This window comes from Chelonoidis abingdonii, chromosome 3, assembly GCF_003597395.2.
Source record: "Chelonoidis abingdonii isolate Lonesome George chromosome 3, CheloAbing_2.0, whole genome shotgun sequence".
Lineage (NCBI taxonomy): Eukaryota > Metazoa > Chordata > Testudines > Testudinidae > Chelonoidis > Chelonoidis abingdonii.
In genome coordinates, this window is record NC_133771.1 from 70268162 (window position 1) to 70287611 (window position 19450).

Consider the following 19450-nt stretch of genomic DNA (forward strand, 5'->3'; position numbering starts at 1 on the left):
GTTAAAATCAGTTAGAAGCATCTTGATAATTGGGGCTTTTTTTCAAAGAGTTTTCTCCTATCTTATCAGTTACCTTTCAGGTCGTTTTTCCAATGAAGCCACATTCCACACCCAGTATTATCAATTAAGCATAGCACCTTTCAAGGCCGTCCCACAACTGCTAAACACCTGCATTTTACATAAACTGCAAAGCATATATATTATTTACCCAAACTTATTAAACCTTTTATATACCTATCTAACCCTATACTGCTGGAACCATTCTGTGCTGCTGGAGTCTTTCACAGTAGCAGAGAAAGGCTCTGGCAGCCTGCTGGGGCTACTTTTCCTTCTGCCAGAGCCTTCCTCTGCATCAGGGAAAGACTACATCAGCGGGACACTACATTGCTAAAAAATAGCAGTATAGATAAGGGAGGCACTGCTTGGGCATGTAGAGTTGTATTGGGGTTCCTACCCTAAGGGTGCTGGTGTATCTTTACTCACCTAAGCAGCGCCTCACCATCTAACATTGCTATTTATACTGGCGGGGGGGGTATGCAGTATATATACCCTACACACTGCTGTAAGAAGTGTGCGGTTTATATGTACCCTCAGTGTACTAGTAACTGAAAGCCTATACTGATGCATGGGTGTAATTAGTAAATTCATGTGTCTAAAAAGCCAAAAATGTCTGAGAACTTTCACACTGGACAGTAACAGACCACAAATTCCAACGGTGGTTGAACTTGGTGATATTTCTAAACAAAAAGCTCTCAGGTATGCTTGTAGTTGTTTCCATTGCTTCACACTGACTGTTCAGATACTTCAGGTTTTAGAGTGACAATCCTGGAATCTTACACATGATACATTTGAAGGTTCATCCCCACTCCTCAGTCTAGTGAAAGAAAGGAGGCATCTGTGTGTTCACTACTCTTATCCTGGCCAGAGCACACATTGGAACAACATAAACCTGACCTGATGTTTGACAACTTCACTTCTGCCCCTGGGGATCTGAACAATAGCAGTGTATCTGACCAGTCTCAGGACTTTGTCTTTGTGAAAAAAATAACACCAGTTTAACTGAAACTGGTGCAAACATCTAGTAGGTGCTCTTATTTTGGTTTAAGAGCATCTTTTCAAGGTTTAGATTAAACAGATTCCTTTAATCCATTTAAAATGAACTGAAGTATTGGATAATGGACTCTTCAGCCTAGAAGATTGGCTGGAAGTTGAAGCTTGACAAATTCAGCACGGAAATAAGGTACAAATTTTTAACAGTGAGGTGAGGATAAGTAACCAATATACCAATTTACCAAGGATGGCGGGGCATTCTCCATCACCACCCATTTCCAGAGCAAGACAGGCTGTTTTGCTAAAGGAGAAGCTGGAGTTGCAGAGCAATGAACCCAGAGAAGTTGTGTGGTTGGTGCCAAGCAGGGGGTGGGACAGAAGATCATAGAATCATAGAATATCAGGGTTGGAAGGGACCTAAGGAGGTCATCTAGTCCAACTCTCTGCTCAAAAAAGGACCAATCCCCAGCTAAATCATCCTAGCCAGGGCTTTGTCACGTCTGACCTTAAAAACCTCTAAGGAAGGAGATTACACCACCTCCCTAGGTAACCCATTCCAGTGCTTCACCATCCTCCTATTGGAAATTTTTTTTCCTAATATCCAACCTAAACCTCCCTCATTGCAACTTGAGACCATTACTCCTTGTTCTGTCCTCCAGTACCACTGACAACAGTCTAGATCCATCCTCTTTGGAACCGCCTTTCAAGTAGCTGAAAGCAGCTATCAAATCCCCCCTTGTTCGTCTCTTCTGCAGGCTAAACAATCCCAGTTCTCTCAGCCTCTCCTCATAAGTCATGTGCTCCAGCCCCCTACTCATTTCTGTTGCCCTCCGCTGGACTCTTTCCAATTTTACCACGTTCTTTTTGTTGTGTGGGGCCCAAAACTGGCCACAATACTCCAGATGAGGCCTCACCAATGTCGAATAGAGGGGAATGAGCACGTCCCTCCATCTGCTGGCAATGCCCCTACTTATACAACCCAAAATGCCGTTAGCTTTCTTGACAACAAGGGCACACTGTCGACTCATATCCAGCTTCTCATCCACTGTAACCCTTCGGTCTTTTTCTGCAGAACTGCTGCCTAGCCATTCGGTCCCCAGTCTGTAAAAGTGCATGGGATTCTCCTGTCTCTGCACTTGTCCTTGTTGAACCTCATCAGATTTCTTTTGGCCCAATCCTCTAATTTGTCTTGGTCCCACTGTATCCTATCCCTACCCTTCAGCGTATCTACCATTCCTCCCAGTTTAGTGTCATCTGCAAATTTGCTGAGAGTGCAGTCCACGACATCCTCCCGATCATTAATGAAGATATTGAACAAAACCGGCCCAGACCGACCCTTGGGGCACTCCGCTTGATATCAGCTGCCAACTAGACATGGAGCCATTGATCACTACCTGTTGAGCCCAACAATTTAGCCAGCTTTCTATCCACCTTATAGTCCATTCTTTCAGCCCATACTTCTTTAATTTGCTGGCAAGAATACTGTGGGAGACCATTATCAAAATTTTTGCTAAAGTCAAGGAATAACACATCCACTGCTTTCCCCTCATCAAAGGCAATTAGGTTAGTTGGGCATGACTTGCTCTTGGTGAAGCCATTCTGACTGTTCCTGATCACTGTCCTCTCCTCTAAGTGCTTCAGAATTGATTCCTTGAGGCCCTGCTCCATGATTTTGCCAGGGACTGAGGTGAGGCTGACTGGCCTGTAGTTCCCTAGATCCTCCTCCTTCCCTTTTTTAAAGATGGGCACTACACTTGCTTTTTTCCAGCCACACTGGTCCCATCTAGGTTTATCATCAACCACAGGTGCCTGGTTCAAACCGGAAACCGAGTGTCCACACAGCTTCTTGCGCCAGTTTAACTCCCCGGGTTTGCCACCATCACACCGTGCACGGCCCTGGCCCCGGGAGCGGCCGCGGGACCCCGGGCTGCCTGGCAGCGCGGACTTGGGCACGCGGGGTCAGTTACACGCACATCCCACAGCTCGGCTGGGGGGCGGGGGCAGGGCCAAAGGGGAGTTTAGGAGCCGGCTGTTCGAGCGCTGGGGGAGGGGGGATTAGACAGCCGGACGGTCCCAAGCACACGGATCCCGGGGAGGAGGGTGTTGGACCGTGTGCAGCGGCCAGGAGAGTCTCTGAGCAGGGGACACGCTACCTGAGAGGCGATGCTCCTCCGAAAGGGACAAGCCGCCATGGCTCACATCAAAAGAGTCGCGCCTCCACCCCCGTCCCCACCACGCGTGGACTAGCCCAGAGGGGAGGAGCCGTTCCTTCATGTCGCCACTGACGGAAGGGCGAACTGTACAATCCTCGGAGGGGTGAGCAGCTTCCGCCTCCCCCCGCGCCGGTGTTTGAGCCGGGCCGCTCGCGGGGAAGAGCCGCAAGGGTGGACCATCCCATTGTGTAAAAGGGGGGAAGTAGTTTTCAAGTTCTCTCTGAGGCTGGAGGAAGTGAACTCGCCCTGTTGTCGGAGATTTGCGCATGCGCCAGTAACTTCTCGCGCGCTCGCTCGAACGGGCGGAGGTACTGGATACGGGAGTGCGAGGGGGCAGGATGAGCACGAGTTCCGTCTCCAAGGTGGGTAGGGAAGGGGGTCACTGTCCGCGCGCTGCGGCCTTGTGGCAGCTCAGCGCCCGGATCGAGCCGCCGGCCCAGTCAGTGGGTCCTGGCGGCTCCCGCGGCGCCCTCTGTGCGGACGGGGGGAAGGGGGTCCGTTCGCGCCCCAGGGTGCTAGGGACTCCCCCGCGGGAGCTCGGCAGGAAGGAACCTGGAGTGGAGCCCCGCCCCGCCCGTGGGCTGGAGTGGAGCCCGCTCTCCTGTGGGGCTGCTGACCCGACCCTGAGCGGTAGGAGGCAGTGTTACAGACGGGAGGTGGGGCGCGAGGACGTGTGCACTGGGGGGGGCTGTTTGTGTAACCCCATCCCCTAGGATACCGCCCCCCCCCCGTACGTTCCCCGGGCCCACCTGCACCGTTAGAGCAGGAGCGAGTAGTGTTGACTCCTTTTGTTGTGTCTCTTTATAGCAGCCTTGCATTTGGTTTTTTCTTGTACTCTAAATACATATCCTGCATCTCCAGAAACACTCACAGGGCGCAGATGCTGTCTGTACAACCAGATTGTCTTCCACAGACATTGAAGCACGTGCAGAACTTTATTCACGTGACTAAAGTCAAATAAGTTCTGGCAGGACCTGTAGCATGCGATATGTAACAGAGAAGATATGTACAGATACTGTGTCCTGCTGCAGGGAGGAGCGGGATAGAGACCGTGGGACTAAGTAGTTTTTATTTTGCTACAGGAGTGTGATTAATATGCCATCCTGCTATTCTGTCATGTACATTGTGTTAGACTGTGCAGAGGTAGTGGGTGATATTGGAGTGAGAGAGATGTATACAGGCTTTGTAACAGTGAGGAGGTGGATCTGATATAGGGCCTGGGATATTATTTATTCATAGTCTTTTATACCACAGAATATCAGTGTGCTTTGTTAATTAATGACACTGATAATTGAAAACATACAGACTTCTAAACTTATAAGCAACCCTACTATTGATAAAAATGTGTGTGACCAACAACCATCAATTAAGAGAAATCGGAAAACTAAAAGCAAAATAGTGTTCAGTCCAAAGTATGGACCTAGCTACTATGATCCCTGGCTTCATCCCCACAGATTACACTGTTACTGCTCATTTTTCTTATGGATGAGGTACAGGTCCTACCCTCATGCAAAAACCTATCTGTTAAGCATCAAAATCAATGTGAGTACATTATTTCAGAACTAACTCCATGCATACCACTAGCTCCTAGTTTTCTTCAGAACTAAATTTGAGATCAGACCCTAGGACCAGGACTTCAAGTCATTTCAAGTTGGTGGAAAGACTCCTATTGACTTAAATAGGCTTTGGACCAGGGTACTAATCTTTACTCTACCTGGTTTAGAATTTGACTCATAAAGATTACCTAACTGTCCATACCAACCAAAATCCAATGCTTCATGCAGACAGTGTAGACAAAGATTAATTTTAGGTATTTGGATGTTGGGTTCAATGGAAAGTCCTGCCCCCAAGCTTGACCATTATCAAGATCCAAGTCTTCTCTTTTCATTAAAGCCTTCCTGCAGAAAACTTCTGTGACCAAAACAGCGCTAGCAAGAGATGAGGGATCAGAAAACTGGGATAGAAACAGGTCTTATCTCTCTCACCCCTGGTGATCCCAATCTCCATTCCTCAGGCTTCTCATTCTAGTCCTTGTCTCTTTGCCCAGCAAGTCCTATTCCTCACCCTCCAGGATTGTTGTGTGTCTTAGTCCCAATCTCCTGCCCCTTCCCATCTAACCAGTCCCAGCTCTTTGTCCAATCTCTCTCTCCCCTTCCTGTCCCCACTGGCTCCCAGTCCTAGTCTCCCTCCATGGACACTTCATCCAAGCTCAGTCTTCCCTCTACCTGGCTCATTGACTCTGTCATTTCCCATTTTCCCCCTGGATCCAAACTTCTTGTTTGATCTTAGTTTTCCCTCAACTCTGCAAACTGGCTCCCACTCTCTTCCCCTCCACTGTTTCCCTCATTGGTTCCTAGTCTGCTTGCTCAATAGATTCCAGCCTTCCCTCTGCCCCCAACTCCCAGTCCCAGCCTTCTTGCCCAGCCAATCCCAGTTTCTCTCCCACTTTCAGTCTGTTTCATCAGATACCTTGTCCAGTCTACTCCTTTTCTTACCCCTAGTCCAGCTTTTGTATCCTCTGTTTTTGAATTGGATGGCTTACTCTTCTTTCAGCCTGGGTGCCAGCAGAGCAGGCCATTGAGAATATGTCTAACTGCAGTTTGAAACCCGTGACTCGCCTGACTTGGGCTCATGGGTTTGTTTAACTGTGGTGTGCTTGGGCTGGGTCTGGGACCCAGTGAGGTAGGAGGGAGCATGATCAGTCACACTATGGAGATGGCACATATGCAGTCTGGAGGGTCCACATGAGGATCTGTGAGAAGCTCAAACATGCTTGGTGAGAATGGAATCTTCAGATATATTATCAGCTGAAATTGAAGAAGTCTTAACTGAGCATAGGTGAGTTGCGATTTTTCAAAGGCTTGCAACTTGGCCAAATTTGGGTAAATTTTCACAGGAACAGCAAAAGTCCCAGCCCTGGAAAAGGCACTCTCCTGCCACATTTCAAGTCCCTGTTCCACAGCATTGGGTCACTAGAGCTATTCAGAGAAAAGGTTGTCAGAATTTTTTTACTAGGGCAAAAGAACATATTTTTCTCTAGGCTAGTTCTCAGAAACAGCTAAACCATTTTAGCTGGAATTTTCAAAAAAAAAAATCAGACTGAGGCAGATACTAGGCCTGAAAAATTTCAGCCCAAATGGGTAAAATTCACAAAGTTATAAGCAACTGAAAACGGAGTCTTATATTCAGAAGTGTCAGACAACCTTAATAATAGTATGTATTTGGCCTATGATACCTACACAGTATGTATACATTGCAGCTGTTAGCATGCTTCCCAGCACGAGTAGATAGATGTGCTGGCTCTGTGCAGGCTAACCTCCTAAAAATAGCTGTGTGGTCATGACAACTCAGGCTAACCATATATGAGAAAGGGAGCTAGGTGGGTTTATACTCAGGCAACTAGCCTGAGCTGCTGCCTGCATTACTGTGGCCACACTACTATTTTTAGCTCAAGCTGACAGCGTGTGTCTGTCTACCCATGCTAGGAAGCATGCTGTCAGCTGCAGTGAAGACATATCCACAGAGGGAATGAGAGCATGTGAACCCCTTTGTGTGATATTCTCTGTTCTATAAATCACCCATCAAAGGGGTTATCAGGTTCCCTCCCACAGTGTAACACAGTTTTTTTTTTTTGTATCTCCTGTGCAGTATATCAAACACACCCCACTGAATACACACGTTTGTGTGCATACCTTCTGCTGCTGCCAATTTTATGTGGATTATCCTGATGATTTGTGTGTGTGGTGCTATAGTGCTTGTGACTGATGTAATACACTGTGTCTGCTGTACCTTTTTCATTACACTTCGCATTCTGACCCTGCCAATGTTAGTGACATCTTAAAATGGATAGAAGTAAAACTGATAAGCAGCTGCACTGAGCACTAGCTCTGCTGCTGCAGATGGAGATTTGTGTTTAAAAAACAAACAAACAATCTAGTTTGGCACTTCCTTCTGTTGCCATGGTGCACTTCTCCTGTGTCCCTCATGAGGCTAATATTGGTGATCAAAGATTTAAATGAAATAGTGTTTGTTGTCCATGTACATGTATTATTTTAAATCACTCCTGTATGTCTCTTGACTCTGAATTAAAAATTTAGATTTGGTTTAAGGTTAGGGTTAGGATTGTGGCAGCTATTTACAAGGGGGTAATGGTCTCAAAATTGAATCCAAAATGTGGGGTCTTCCTCCTCAGCTATGTGTTACTTGGCAGTAGGTCTGTAGTGAGGACTGCAAGTTCCCTTGCTTGTGGCATCTGTCTTCTACAGTGGTTCTCCTTTTTTCTTTTTACTCTGTAGCCTTGTATACCCTGACATTTTTAGGGCAATCTCCCACCATTGCATGGGCCAGAGTGATTTTTACCATCATGTCATCTTGACTTGTTCCGATCAGAGTTAGATGACATGGGTAAAAATGCCAGTGTAGATCCCTCCGCAAAGGCCTTTCCCAGCATTGTACGTCATCTCTGTCAGAAGAGGATTGTATTGCTTCTCTCTGTTGTCATTCGTATGATGGGAACCTATGGTGTTTCATGGTGGGGCATTGAATCCCCACTTCATGTTTTATAGGGGTTGTACTTTATCGTGTTTATTCCATTCCAGAAATAGCAACTTAAATTTCCTTTCTTTATTTTTCCTTTCAAGTTACATTTTGCTGTTATTTTTAAATGCACTGTGTCTGATATATTTTGATGTCCTACTTTTTTTCTTTTTAGGAACTATAATCATTTTTAACCACAAACAGCTTTGTATTTTTAAAATGTTTTTTATAAATTGTGAAACCATGTGTTATTTTGAAAGTCTAGTTCTCTCCTTTGAGAAACCACTTGTTGCACCATATTATAGTTAGACATTTTCCCAAAGTAAGACACCACCTCCCCCACTCCAGATGTTTTGAAACAAATCTAATTAGGACTTACAGTTTTAAATATATTCTGTCGTCCTTTCACATAGATATGCTGTAGCCTTGCTACTTCATTCTGATACTATCAGATTTTGTAAGCCAAGCACAGTTGGTGAGCAGGTGCTTAGAGTGGAAACCTCAAAGGGAAAATTCAGGTGCTCCAGGAAATGGTAAATTCAGTAGGTGATACTCTTCCTCTGAGTCAGTGCTGAGTGTGTGTCTCCTGCATGATTTTAGGAGAGATTGAATCTCTCTTGAGATCCAATCTTTCAGGTGAGATATAAAATATAGGTCCTTACCACTATTGTTAAGAGTGGGAGTGTTGCCTCTATTAGACTGGCCGGCCCAGTTTGAGTAGTTAAAATATTTAATTTCCCCTACATGTCAATTGGATTGGATATGACATTCTTCACTTCTTGTCTTAAGATAATATGTAGTTTTGTTGTCTACTGTTTCAGTTGGTGTGGTTCACCCTAGCATGAGTGCATGGTAGGTGAGCTAAAGGATTTCTTCTCTTGCCAATACACTTTGGAAACCCATCCGAATGAAAGCTATTATGTTGCACTTAACTGCATAATCCAGTTATGTATAAAATGGTCATGACCTGACCTGACCAAATTAGACTGCATAAATTACTATTCTGGTTAATGTCGTGATGGCTTATTGTATACTGCATTACAAATTGAGGTTCTGATGTAGCTTTCTACAGTGAAACCATTCCAAGTAAGTGAATACTCTGAATAGTCATGATATTTTATTATTTTTTTGTCCTTCCACTTTTTTAAATAGCTTTTAGTATGTGTGATAATATATACCACTGGACATATGCAAAAGTACTCATAGATTAATAGATCCATAGAGTTTAAAGCCAGAATAGACAAGTAGATCATCTAGTCTGGCCTTCAATATACCACAGACCATTAAATTTTACCCAGTTACCCTTGAGCCCAATAACTTGTGTTGGGTTAGACAGAGCATCTCTCCTAGAAATGCATCCTGTGTTGAACTGAAAATATCAAGTTATGGAGACTGATGTGAAAACTTACACAGCTGTTCATTCCCGCAGAGTCTTTATGTAAACATTAAAGTAGCAGTCAAAATTATGCACATAAGTTAACTACTACATATCATTTATGAACTGTGTGCTCTTGCATGGTGTTGCATGGAATGCAGCTATGCTTGGAAAATTCATGCACATTTTTTTTTCAGCATTGATGCATCTGCACTGGTGCTACCAGTGAGGGAAAATATTGTCAGCTGAGCAGTCATTTGTACCACTATCTCATTTAATCCTGCTTATACAAAATTGTTGGAATCTCTTAATTAACCTATGGTGGACCATCTGAATAGTTAGTGCTCTGAGAAGAGCTGGATGACAAAGTTAACACCCAGTTGATGACCTTGCCTGCATTTTTAAGAGTTTGGTGGTATAGACATACTAGTAGAGCTATATCAGCAAACCAACTATACCTCTACTGGTATGTCATGTCAGTAACATTTTAGAACTTCTAGAATTTATAATTTAGTTCCTTATGAATTTTAATGTAAAGTTGCAATAGCACAAGTTTCAAATTATTTTTTTACAAAGCATCCAGTTGATTTAAATCAATGACTTAAAAAAATTACGTAATTTAAATCATCTTGATTAAAAGCACGTACCCAGGTGTCCAGCACTGCAAGCGAATATTTAAATTATACATGTTTTAATTGAATTTAAAATATGTTGAAATGCTGTGTTCATATTTAGTTTTTTAAACTGCTTTAAAACAAAATCTAAAGTTTGGGCAATAAGTGATTTTATTAGAAATTAAAACATTTGGTATCTGAGAGCAGGGGTGAATTTGCACATATAAAAATGCATATGTATTTGCATGTCTAATTTTCACGTGCAGTTAGTCTAATAGTGCCTGTAAATAGTCACTTAGGCACATAACTTGGTGTGTGTGTGTGTGTGTGTCATATTCATATGTGCAATGAAAAGAAAAAAGTTCATGCTTTCCTGTCTGACATTTGAAAATTGGGCTTTTTCTTTTCATATATATTCCATCTACTCTGAACTGACATTATTAATCAGATATCTGTTTTTACACTGCCTATTACAATTTACCTTTTGAGAAGTAAGGGAAGTTCTTTCGCTCCGGGTCAGAATCTTCTACTCTAGGTTTAGTAATCTTTCTTTGGTTGTATAGAAGTTACTATTTGGAAATATAGGACTTGACATACAAAATCAGACTATCTATTTTAGGTATTTCTGTGCTCCCCAATACTTTAGTGTCTGAGCACCTCACAACGTTTAGTGTTTTTATTGTCACAACGCCTTTGTTGGTGAGTGTTTATGTATTATCCCCATTTTACTGATAGGGAACCGAGGCACAAAGAGACCAAAGAGACTTGCCACACAGGACATTTGTGATGGAACAGAGAGTTGAACCTATGTCTACCAAATCCCAGACTAATGCCTGAACTGCTGCAGAAGCCTTCCTTTCTTGGAACTGTGGTCCTTTTAATCCAGCATCCTCTATCTCACAGTAGCCAGTACCAGATGCTTCAGAGGAGAGTGCATATAATCTTGTATTAGACAGATGTAGGATAATCTGCCCTCCACATTCTCCTCCTAATCCCTAATAGTTAAATATTGGATTAAACCCTGAAGTATGAGGTTTAATATCTCTTCCAACAGCATATGTTAGCATTAACTATTACTTTGTATCCATGTAAACATCCAATCCCTTTTTGAATCTTGCTAAGGTTTTGGACCCAACAGCATCATTTAGCAGTGAGCTCCACAGTTTATTTACATGTTGTGTGGAAAAAAATAGTTACTCTTCTTGGTTTTGAATTTGTGATATTTTAATTTCATCAAATGCCTTCTTGTTCTTGTATTACGTGACACAGAGAACAGAAGTTCTTGATTTACCTTCTCTGTATCATCCATTATTTTATGTCCCCTCTATTCATTTCCTTTCTAAGATACACAGTTTTAATATTTTCAGTCTCTCTTTGTATGAGGTTTTTTTATGCCCCTAATTTTTTGTTGTTGTCCTTCTGTGAGCCCCTTTTAATTCTGCAATATCTTCTTTGAGATGGGGGACCAATATTGTACCCAGTATTCTAGATGAGACTCTATTATTGATTCATATAAATGTCATTGTAATAATTTCTATGTTATTCTGCATCCCATTCCATATGTGTCCCAACATCTAGTTTGCTTTTTTTGATCACTGCTGCACATTAAGCAGAGGTCTTTATTGAGATGTCCACAGTGACACCTCAGGTCTCTCTGCTGAGTTGATGGAGTTAATTAAGATGTGTGAATAGTTATTTTGCTTTTATCAATGTTGAACTCCTTTTGTCATCTTGTTGTACATTCACATGTTGATGTGGTCCCTCTGATGTTCCTCAGAGATCTCTCTGCCCTTGACTAACCTAAATTACTTTACATGCAAATTGTGCCACCTCATTGCTGAACCACATGTTCTGGCTCATTAATAAATAAGTATATTAAACAACATTGGACCTGTTACAGAATCTAGAGGCGACCCACTGTTAACCTTTTGCCCTGGTGAAAACTGTCTGTTTTTTTCCTACTTTTTTGATACATCTCTTACCCAGTGTTACAGAGGGAATAATAAGCCCATGAATGCTACCCAGAGCTTTGTTGAGGCTATTCCCTTGGGTTCTTTTCCATGGATGATTCATAAATGTAATCTTAAAATCTATAAATATGAGGAGGAAATTTCAAGTGTTAATAGAGTGGGTTCTGCTGCTTTTCACAAGGTTCCAGGGCTTTTTACTTTCAATAATCACTGTGAAATTATTGAGGTGTTGTGTGTATGATTGAATTTCTGCCTTCTTTTGAAGTTAGCCTGAAGGGAAACACAGTGAACCTGATTATTCACTTGCTTGCATCAATTTTATGCCAATGTAATTTCATGGAATTTAATGGATGATGCTTTACACCAGTACTAGTGAGAGAAGACTCAGACCCTATTTCTCCCAATAAGGGAAAGTCTGCATACAGTTTGAGTATCCAGTTTGGTTAAATCTGTGTATCTTCATGGTGTGGATACTCTTAAATCACAGTGATCATCTAGTTTCATTTCTTGCGTAACACAAGCCATATAATTTTGTGCAGGAATTACTGTGTGAAACTCTGTGGCCTGTGATATTCATGAGGTCAGACTAGATAATCATGATGGTCTCTTCTAGATTTAATTTTTTTTATTTTTATTAAATCCATTTGAGTGCCTTAAATTGATTTAGCTTAATCAATATAAGGCACTCTTAAACTGATTTCCGAATGTCCACTCTAGAGTATTGGAGTAATTAGCAAAACCAGCTTCTAAGATTCTTACTCTTGTGCTGGTGGTCACTGGGCCACCCAGCTCTGAAGTCTGCATAGATGTAAAGGTGACAATACCACGATCCCTCTAAAATAACCTTGTGACCCCCTGCAACTCCCTTTTGGATCAGGACCCCAATCTGAGAAACACTGGTCTCCCCTGTGAAATCGGTGTAGTATAGTGTAAAAGCACACACAAAACCAGATTTCACAGTCCGTGATGCGTTTTTCATTGCCATGAACTTGGTAGGGCTCTAAGTATTAGCCACAGTGGGAAACTTTTCTGAATTATTTTCCAGCTATAGGCAGTGCCTGTGTCTTTTATAATCTATAAATGAAAGCTTCAGGTTTTGTATTTTTTCTTTACTTTATTATGAGACATGCTTTACCTGCTTTCATTTTGTCTTAAAGTATCTGCATTGTTTCCTGTTGTGTTCTGTCACTAGTTGAGAGAAGAAGTATGAGGAAATGGTGGTGAGAAAGGGATTGTTTTCAGATCTAGATTCCGGGAGTCTTCAAAGATCCTTCCAGACCCAGGAGTTTTTCTTTTGTGGTAAAGCAAGGTTTTAGTTATTCCCATGAATTCTATGTGTTTTGAAAAGCTTGTATCATTTTTTTTTAGCGAATGTAGTTTTAGGAAGCAAGGTGAGTTAGCACTTAGTGTTTGCATATTTGTGGTTTACTACCAGAGCCTTGTTGATGATTTGTTCTGTTGTATTTTTTTTCTGCTACGATGATCAACAGTGTAATAGTTAGTAGTATTGACATTTAAATGCCATCTTTCGGTTTTGGAGTTAACTCAATAAGACAAATGGAGCAGAACTGTTTCAAATCTTCTGTAGATGCAGGAAGACAACATTGCATTCCCGTTTTCAAGGTTGTCTTCACAATATTGGGATAGAAACATAATTTTTAAAAATTACATCTTGGATTTTGGAGCACAATTCTGCAGCAAGGGATAGAATCTGCTGCAAGTTCTGTGACTGCAAATTTGCATGATACATGAATACACAAGACCCTAAATGTAAATGCATATAATATTTGAGTCACTGTATATCCTACTGATATATTGGTCTGCTCCTGCATCCTTCACTCACATGAGTAATCTTGAAGTCCGTGGGACTGTTCACAGGAGTAAGATCTGCCTGATTGTGCCCACGTCAATATCATCATTCAAAGTCAAAACTGATAAATCTTGAAAATATTTTCCTAACACTAATAAAACTCTGTAATTACCAACTAGGGATTAGTAAATACTAATGGGAAATTTAGTATATCCATTGGCAGTGAACAGACAATTATGTAAAAGACAGCACAGAATGCTTTCCATTTGATTTCCATGCCAAGTGTTCTGTCTAGCTGTCTGTGATTTGTTTGCATTATTTTATTAATAGAGTTTTTTATTAGATTTGTAGTTACTGTCAAAGTACATACTTCAGTGAACAAAGTATGTCCCCTAAAATTGGAAGAATTCTTAGAGATATGTTATAGATGTTCATCTCAACAGTGTCACTAACGAAAAATTAATCTTTAACCTTCATCTTAGCAATTTGGATTTGCTCATGGTTGTTGATTTCTGCCTTATTTCAATATCTGAATTTTGCATCCTACTGTTCTTTGCATACAGTATAATTAATTTACTGCTTAGTCTCAGTATCCTTACATTTGTTTTTAAGTTGCTAATAGAGTAGCTCTTCCATGTATCAATTGACATCTTTTAATTTCTTCACTTTATTAATTACTGTTTAGTAACATTTCTTGTCACAACATGTTGGTTGGTAGATGGAGTTAAAAACCTATGGAAGGTAGAAAACTCCAGCCCAAGGTTCAGAGATGATGCTTTGAACTCTGGAAAGAACAAAGGGAGGATACTACTTTCCATAGGATTCCAGCTTGAAAGAAGAAGTGAAAGTCCAGATGGACTAATTTCTTCATTGCTGCAATCACAGAATCTTAATGTCCTTAAGACATTGAAAGGCCAGTTCAGAATTAACAAATGTTGTTTTATTGGATATTTGTCTTTTTCTGCTTGTTCCCTGTGCATCTCAAGAATTCTGATGAGATGGAAACTCACTCTGAAGTTCACATTTTGCTTGCTACTCTCTAGGGCTGCTTTGTGTTTAAACCAGGTTCCAAGAAGAGAAGGATATCGTCACCAACAGGTTAGTGCATTTTGGTATATATTGCTATGCTTTAGAAAGGATCGCTTGATCCCATAAGCCTCAACTCTGATTTTATTCTGTAATGCCCACATATGGATTTTATTTACTCCCCAATGCCAACACAGTATTGAAGAGCTGTCATCTCTTTAGCAGCAGCACCCCAACTAGTTATTAACTGCTATGAAATTTCTTCATCTCTAGAGCTCTGCCTTCGTTGCCTTCTTCATCTTTATAGAAATCTTTTTTCAGGAAAACTGTTTCTCCATACTGTCATAAACAGATATTTTGTCAAACCAATAAACAATAACTGATAAATCAAAGGAGAACCATCATTGGTAGGCACTGAATATTTTTACCTGATCAGAAATGATGCTTCATTCAGCATGCCAATCATATTTTACTTCGCTTATCTGATTTTGGTGAGTTAAGAGGTCAGGAAAAAGCCCATTGTACCCCTAAGGTTCTTGTCCATTGTTCCTCATTATTTATGCTTTCCATCTGTCAGCCCCCATGTAGCATTCTTCATCTGAGAAGAACTAGACAAGACCGACTCCCCTTGGATTAGTGCTGCTCGGTTCCTGTTGAAAACAACTCAAGAGACATTCTGTCCTTACACTCAGGTTAAGCACGCTGCCTTGGCAGTGCACCTAATCCCTGCTAGCCCCAGAGCTGTCAAAAGGAGTGACAATTTGAATGAAGAATGAAGAAGAGTGCAAAAAAAAAGAAAAAGATATAGCCAGACTTTAAATCTCATTGGAAAACACTGCAGACTCTTCTATCACCCAGAGGGATATACTGTAACACCTGCTTTAAAATTAATCCAAAATGATTTTCAGGCCTGGCATGTCTGAAACTCCAGGAGCTGGAGATCGGGAAGTCTAACCTCGGTTTTCTAACTGTCAGTACAGAGCACTACTAGATAACTAAGACAATGATTGGGTTTTATCATGGGATAGACTTGGGACATCACAGTAGAATTTGTCTTTTACTGAAAACTTTGTCTGTGTTAACATTCTGCTAAATTAATCTTGCTAAAACTGATGTTGCTCCAGTTTAGCAGCCACTATGCAATATCACTATCTTGGGAATATTTCAATTAAATTTAATACAAATGTTAACTAATTTGGTTTACAATAGCAAATGTTTAGAATAATCTTTTAAATATCTTTTTTGGGAGATTTAACATGCTACTGGATTAAGTGTAATATCTAGTTAATTGCCACATCCCTAGAAGAGATGACATTCTCAGTTAAACAGATGCAATTTGCTTGAATAGGAGTTATCTTTTGTTTTTTTAATTTATTTTTTTAAAACCCTGAGGAAAAGAAGAATCCAGGAGTCGTCAAATATACAGATCAGCTCTCCATCTTTTAGTTGTGCATCTTGTGGATCTGTCCATTGTTAAAAATATTGGCTGGTCACTGCATGTGTGCACACGCACATCCCCTTCTTCCATCATCTACTCAGGACTAGATTTTTTTGTGATGTTTAGGTACCTAAAGTTGCAGATATAGTACCTGGTGGAATTTTCAAAAGTGCCTATGGATCTAATGCCCATTGGGACTTAAAATCCTATTAAAATCTGATTGAAAATCCCAGTAGGTCCTGAGTTGTATCTTTAAGCACCTAAATACCTGTAAGTCTGTCCCTCAGTCCAAGACACTGATTTTGTTTACCTTTCTTTCTGGCTGTTCAGAAAATGGACTCCAGGTATGCATTTATAGGTACAAGAAAAGGCCATGCATATGCACAGACATCTATTAAGGCCTAAGAAATAGGCAGTGCTCCCTTGTTTGTATGTCCAGGTTTTTGGCCGAGTCCTGCAAGATGCTTGAGTACTTTCAAATCCTGTTAACTTCAGCCAGAATTGCTGGTACTCCACACCTCTCAGAACCAGTTCTTTGTGCACACTTGCATCTCGCAACTGCTGTCTAGAGACTTGGGGGTGGAAAAAACAGAATAAGAATTTTGGTATGATCACACACACATGGTGGTTTGTGTTGCTTTTAGTTAATTTTAAAAAAATAGATATGCAAGACCAAAGTCAGTGGTCACCAACTGGTTGATCGCGATCTCTGGTGCCAGTACAATGTGGCTGCAGCTAAGGCAGACTCCACACTGCTCCTGGAAGCGGCCACTGCCGCCTTGGGGGCAAGAGGGCAGAGGTCTCCCTCCGCGCTGTTCCTGCCTGCAAGCACCGCCCCCGTAGCTCCCATTGGGCAGGAGAGCTGGAAGGGAGGTGCTTGCGGAAAGGGGCAGCGCACGGAGCCACATGTACCCCCCGCCCTCCCCACCCTGGGGCCACAGGGTATGTTGGCCCCTTCCAGGAGCGGTGTGGGGCCGGGGTAGGCATGGAGCCTGCCTTATCCTCACTGCACCCGCCGCCAACCCAGGAGCCACTGGAGGTAAGTACTGCCCAGCGAGAGACTGCACTCCAACCCCCATCCCTGAGCCCCCTCCTGGAGCCACCACCTCATACCCCCTCCTGCATCCCTACCCCCAGCCCTGAGCCCCCTTCCAGAGCCAGCACTCCATACCCTCTTTTGCACCCCAACGCTCTGCCCCAGCTCAGAGCCCCCTCCTGCACCCAAACTCCCTCCTACAGCTTGCACCCCTCACCCTCTCCTGCACACCAACCCTCTGCCTCAGGCTCACCCCAGAGCCCTCACCCCCTGCCCCAGCCCAGTGAAGGTCGGGGAGAACAAGTGACGGGGGGGGGGCATGGGTACGGCAGGGCTGGGGATGCGTGGGGGGCCTTGGGGAAGGCGGTGGGGGTCGAGTCCTGATCTTGGCCATAAAAAGGTTGGAGACCATGGTGTGGCGTGATACAATGAGTATCTTGGTATGGGAACGGCCTTCCGTTACACCACGTATATCATTCTACAGGAGCACAGCTTATTCATTTCTTTATTTGTAAGTGGAATTATGCGCCAAGAAATTTAAAATTTTAATGCGCCATGATATTTTTACAAATCTGCACTTTTATTTGTCAATACAGTATAGTGACGCTACCGCATGAGACGTCGGGAGCACAGGCCACTGCCGCTGCATTGAGTTGGCGGCGTCAGCATGCAGCTCACCCTTCCCTCGGTACAGAGACCGACAAAGTGAGGCTCACTAGGAGGGCGGTAGCATAGTGGTTTGATTTATGGCATGCCTGCTACCCCGAGAAGTTCAAATCTTGAAGGGGCCATTTAGGGACTGGTGGAAATAAGGTATTGCTCTGAGTGATAGGCAGGGGGCTCGGCTTATGGCCTTGTCGGGGTCCCTCCAGGTGTGGCGTGGGGCAGCAGCCGCAAGAGGCTCCGTGTGGATGGCTTAGTATGGGGGAACAAGTGTGTGGTAGTTCTGGGAGGATTGATTGGGTCTCGTGAGAGGTCGATGTAGGGTAGGCCAGTGGTCGTGGAGGGTCTCTGTGGGTATCGTGCGTACAGGGCATGGGTTTGCAGGGGATTGGGGTGAGGTGGTTGGGGCTCGTGGGGGAAAAGGTGTAGGTTATGGGGGGATCTATGAGTGTGGAGTTCTGTGATGGGGGGCTTTCAGAGGGGACCAGATGTAGAGGGTCAGGTTTGTCAGGGTGAGGTTTAGTGGCTGCTTAACGGGGGAGCCCCAGCTGCTGCGTGAGGGAGACGTGCATTCTGGGCTCCCGCTCCTTTCTCATGAAGAGTCCCGTGTCTTCTCCTCCCTCACTCCCACGTTCCCTTGTCACCCCTGCCCTATTCTACCCCTTTCCTTCCTCACTGTCTCTCTCCTCCATTCCCTTCCCTCATTTCCTCCAGCCACAGCGCGACTCGCTGCTGCATGGAATAGATAAACAGAGAAGCTCCAGAACACGAGGGGTGGAGGACTCGCGCACTGGGACCCAGGAGGCTGTGTCTAACTGCAGAGTTTAGGGGAGCCATGAACAACAGCTTTCTTCAGTGGCAGCCCTGCGCTGTTAGAATGGAAGCGGGGGCGGTGAAGTGGCATGTTAACCCCGTGATGCGCCCCCCATGCCTCTCTCTCGTTGTGGAGGGGGCAGTCCCCCCCCAAAACGCATCCACTAGTCACCCGCTTCGCCCTCATGGCTCCCTTTGTATTCCCTTGCCATTTGTGCAGGAACACAAGAAACCGGGGGGGGGGGGGCATTTTCTGCAGGAGTGCAGTCCTGCAGAATCCCCCCAGGAGTAATTTCTAGAAACTAGACTGCAGCTGATTGCTTAGTACCTGATTATTAAAGAAAACTTACAGTTCTGTTGTAACATTTGTTTTTGTTTTCATGTCTTTAACTTTTCTCTTTGCAATAGCAATCATTGTATTCAATCCTGCATTGCCCTGACAGTTAACTGAACTGTTTATATAATCGTCAGCCATTGTACCCTTCCAAGTAGTGTTAGCCGTCCTCTAAGCCAGGGGTTCTCAAGATTTTTCTCTCTGAGGCCCCCTCAAAATGCTATAAGAACTCCACGGCCCACCTCTGCCACAACATATAAAAGCCAGGGCTGGTGTTACAGGGTAGCAAACAGGGCATTTCCCTGGGGCCCCACGCCACAGGGGCCCCTGTGAAGCTAAGTTGCTCAAGCTTCTGCTTCAACTCTAGGTAGTGGGGCTCAGGGCCTTGGGCTTCAGCTGTGCATGGCAGGGCTTAGGCTTTCTGCCCTGAGCCCCAGTGAGTCTAACACTGGTCCTGCTTGGGGGACCCCCTGAAATGTGCTTGTGGCGCCCCAGGGGGCTTCAGACCCCTGGTTGAGGACCACAACTCTAAGCTAAAGCAAGTCATGCTTATGGACTTGCATTTGTGAGAG

The 19450-nt window shown here is 43.4% G+C and overlaps 2 protein-coding genes across 7 annotated transcripts in view; one reads left to right on the forward strand and one right to left on the reverse strand.

Annotated features, from left to right (window-relative positions):
• Nucleotides 1–3347, reverse strand: part of RARS2 (arginyl-tRNA synthetase 2, mitochondrial) — a 61683-nt gene extending 58336 nt beyond the window's left edge. The window contains exon 1 of one of the 3 annotated variants that reach the window (XM_032771839.2): nt 3204–3347. In XM_032771839.2, coding sequence (XP_032627730.1) covers nt 3204–3324 — 121 coding nt within the window. In that variant the 5' untranslated portion in view covers nt 3325–3347. The remainder of the gene's footprint in view (nt 1–3203) is intronic. The other 2 variants (XM_032771837.2, XM_032771838.2) reach the window with 2 other exon arrangements.
• A 195-nt stretch (nt 3348–3542) lies between these two features.
• Nucleotides 3543–19450, forward strand: part of ORC3 (origin recognition complex subunit 3) — a 69431-nt gene continuing 53523 nt past the window's right edge. For all 4 annotated transcript variants that reach the window (XM_032771840.1, XM_032771841.1, XM_032771843.1 and 1 more), the window contains exons 1-2: nt 3543–3625; nt 14612–14666. In XM_032771840.1, coding sequence (XP_032627731.1) covers nt 3602–3625; nt 14612–14666 — 79 coding nt within the window. In that variant the 5' untranslated portion in view covers nt 3543–3601. The remainder of the gene's footprint in view (nt 3626–14611; nt 14667–19450) is intronic.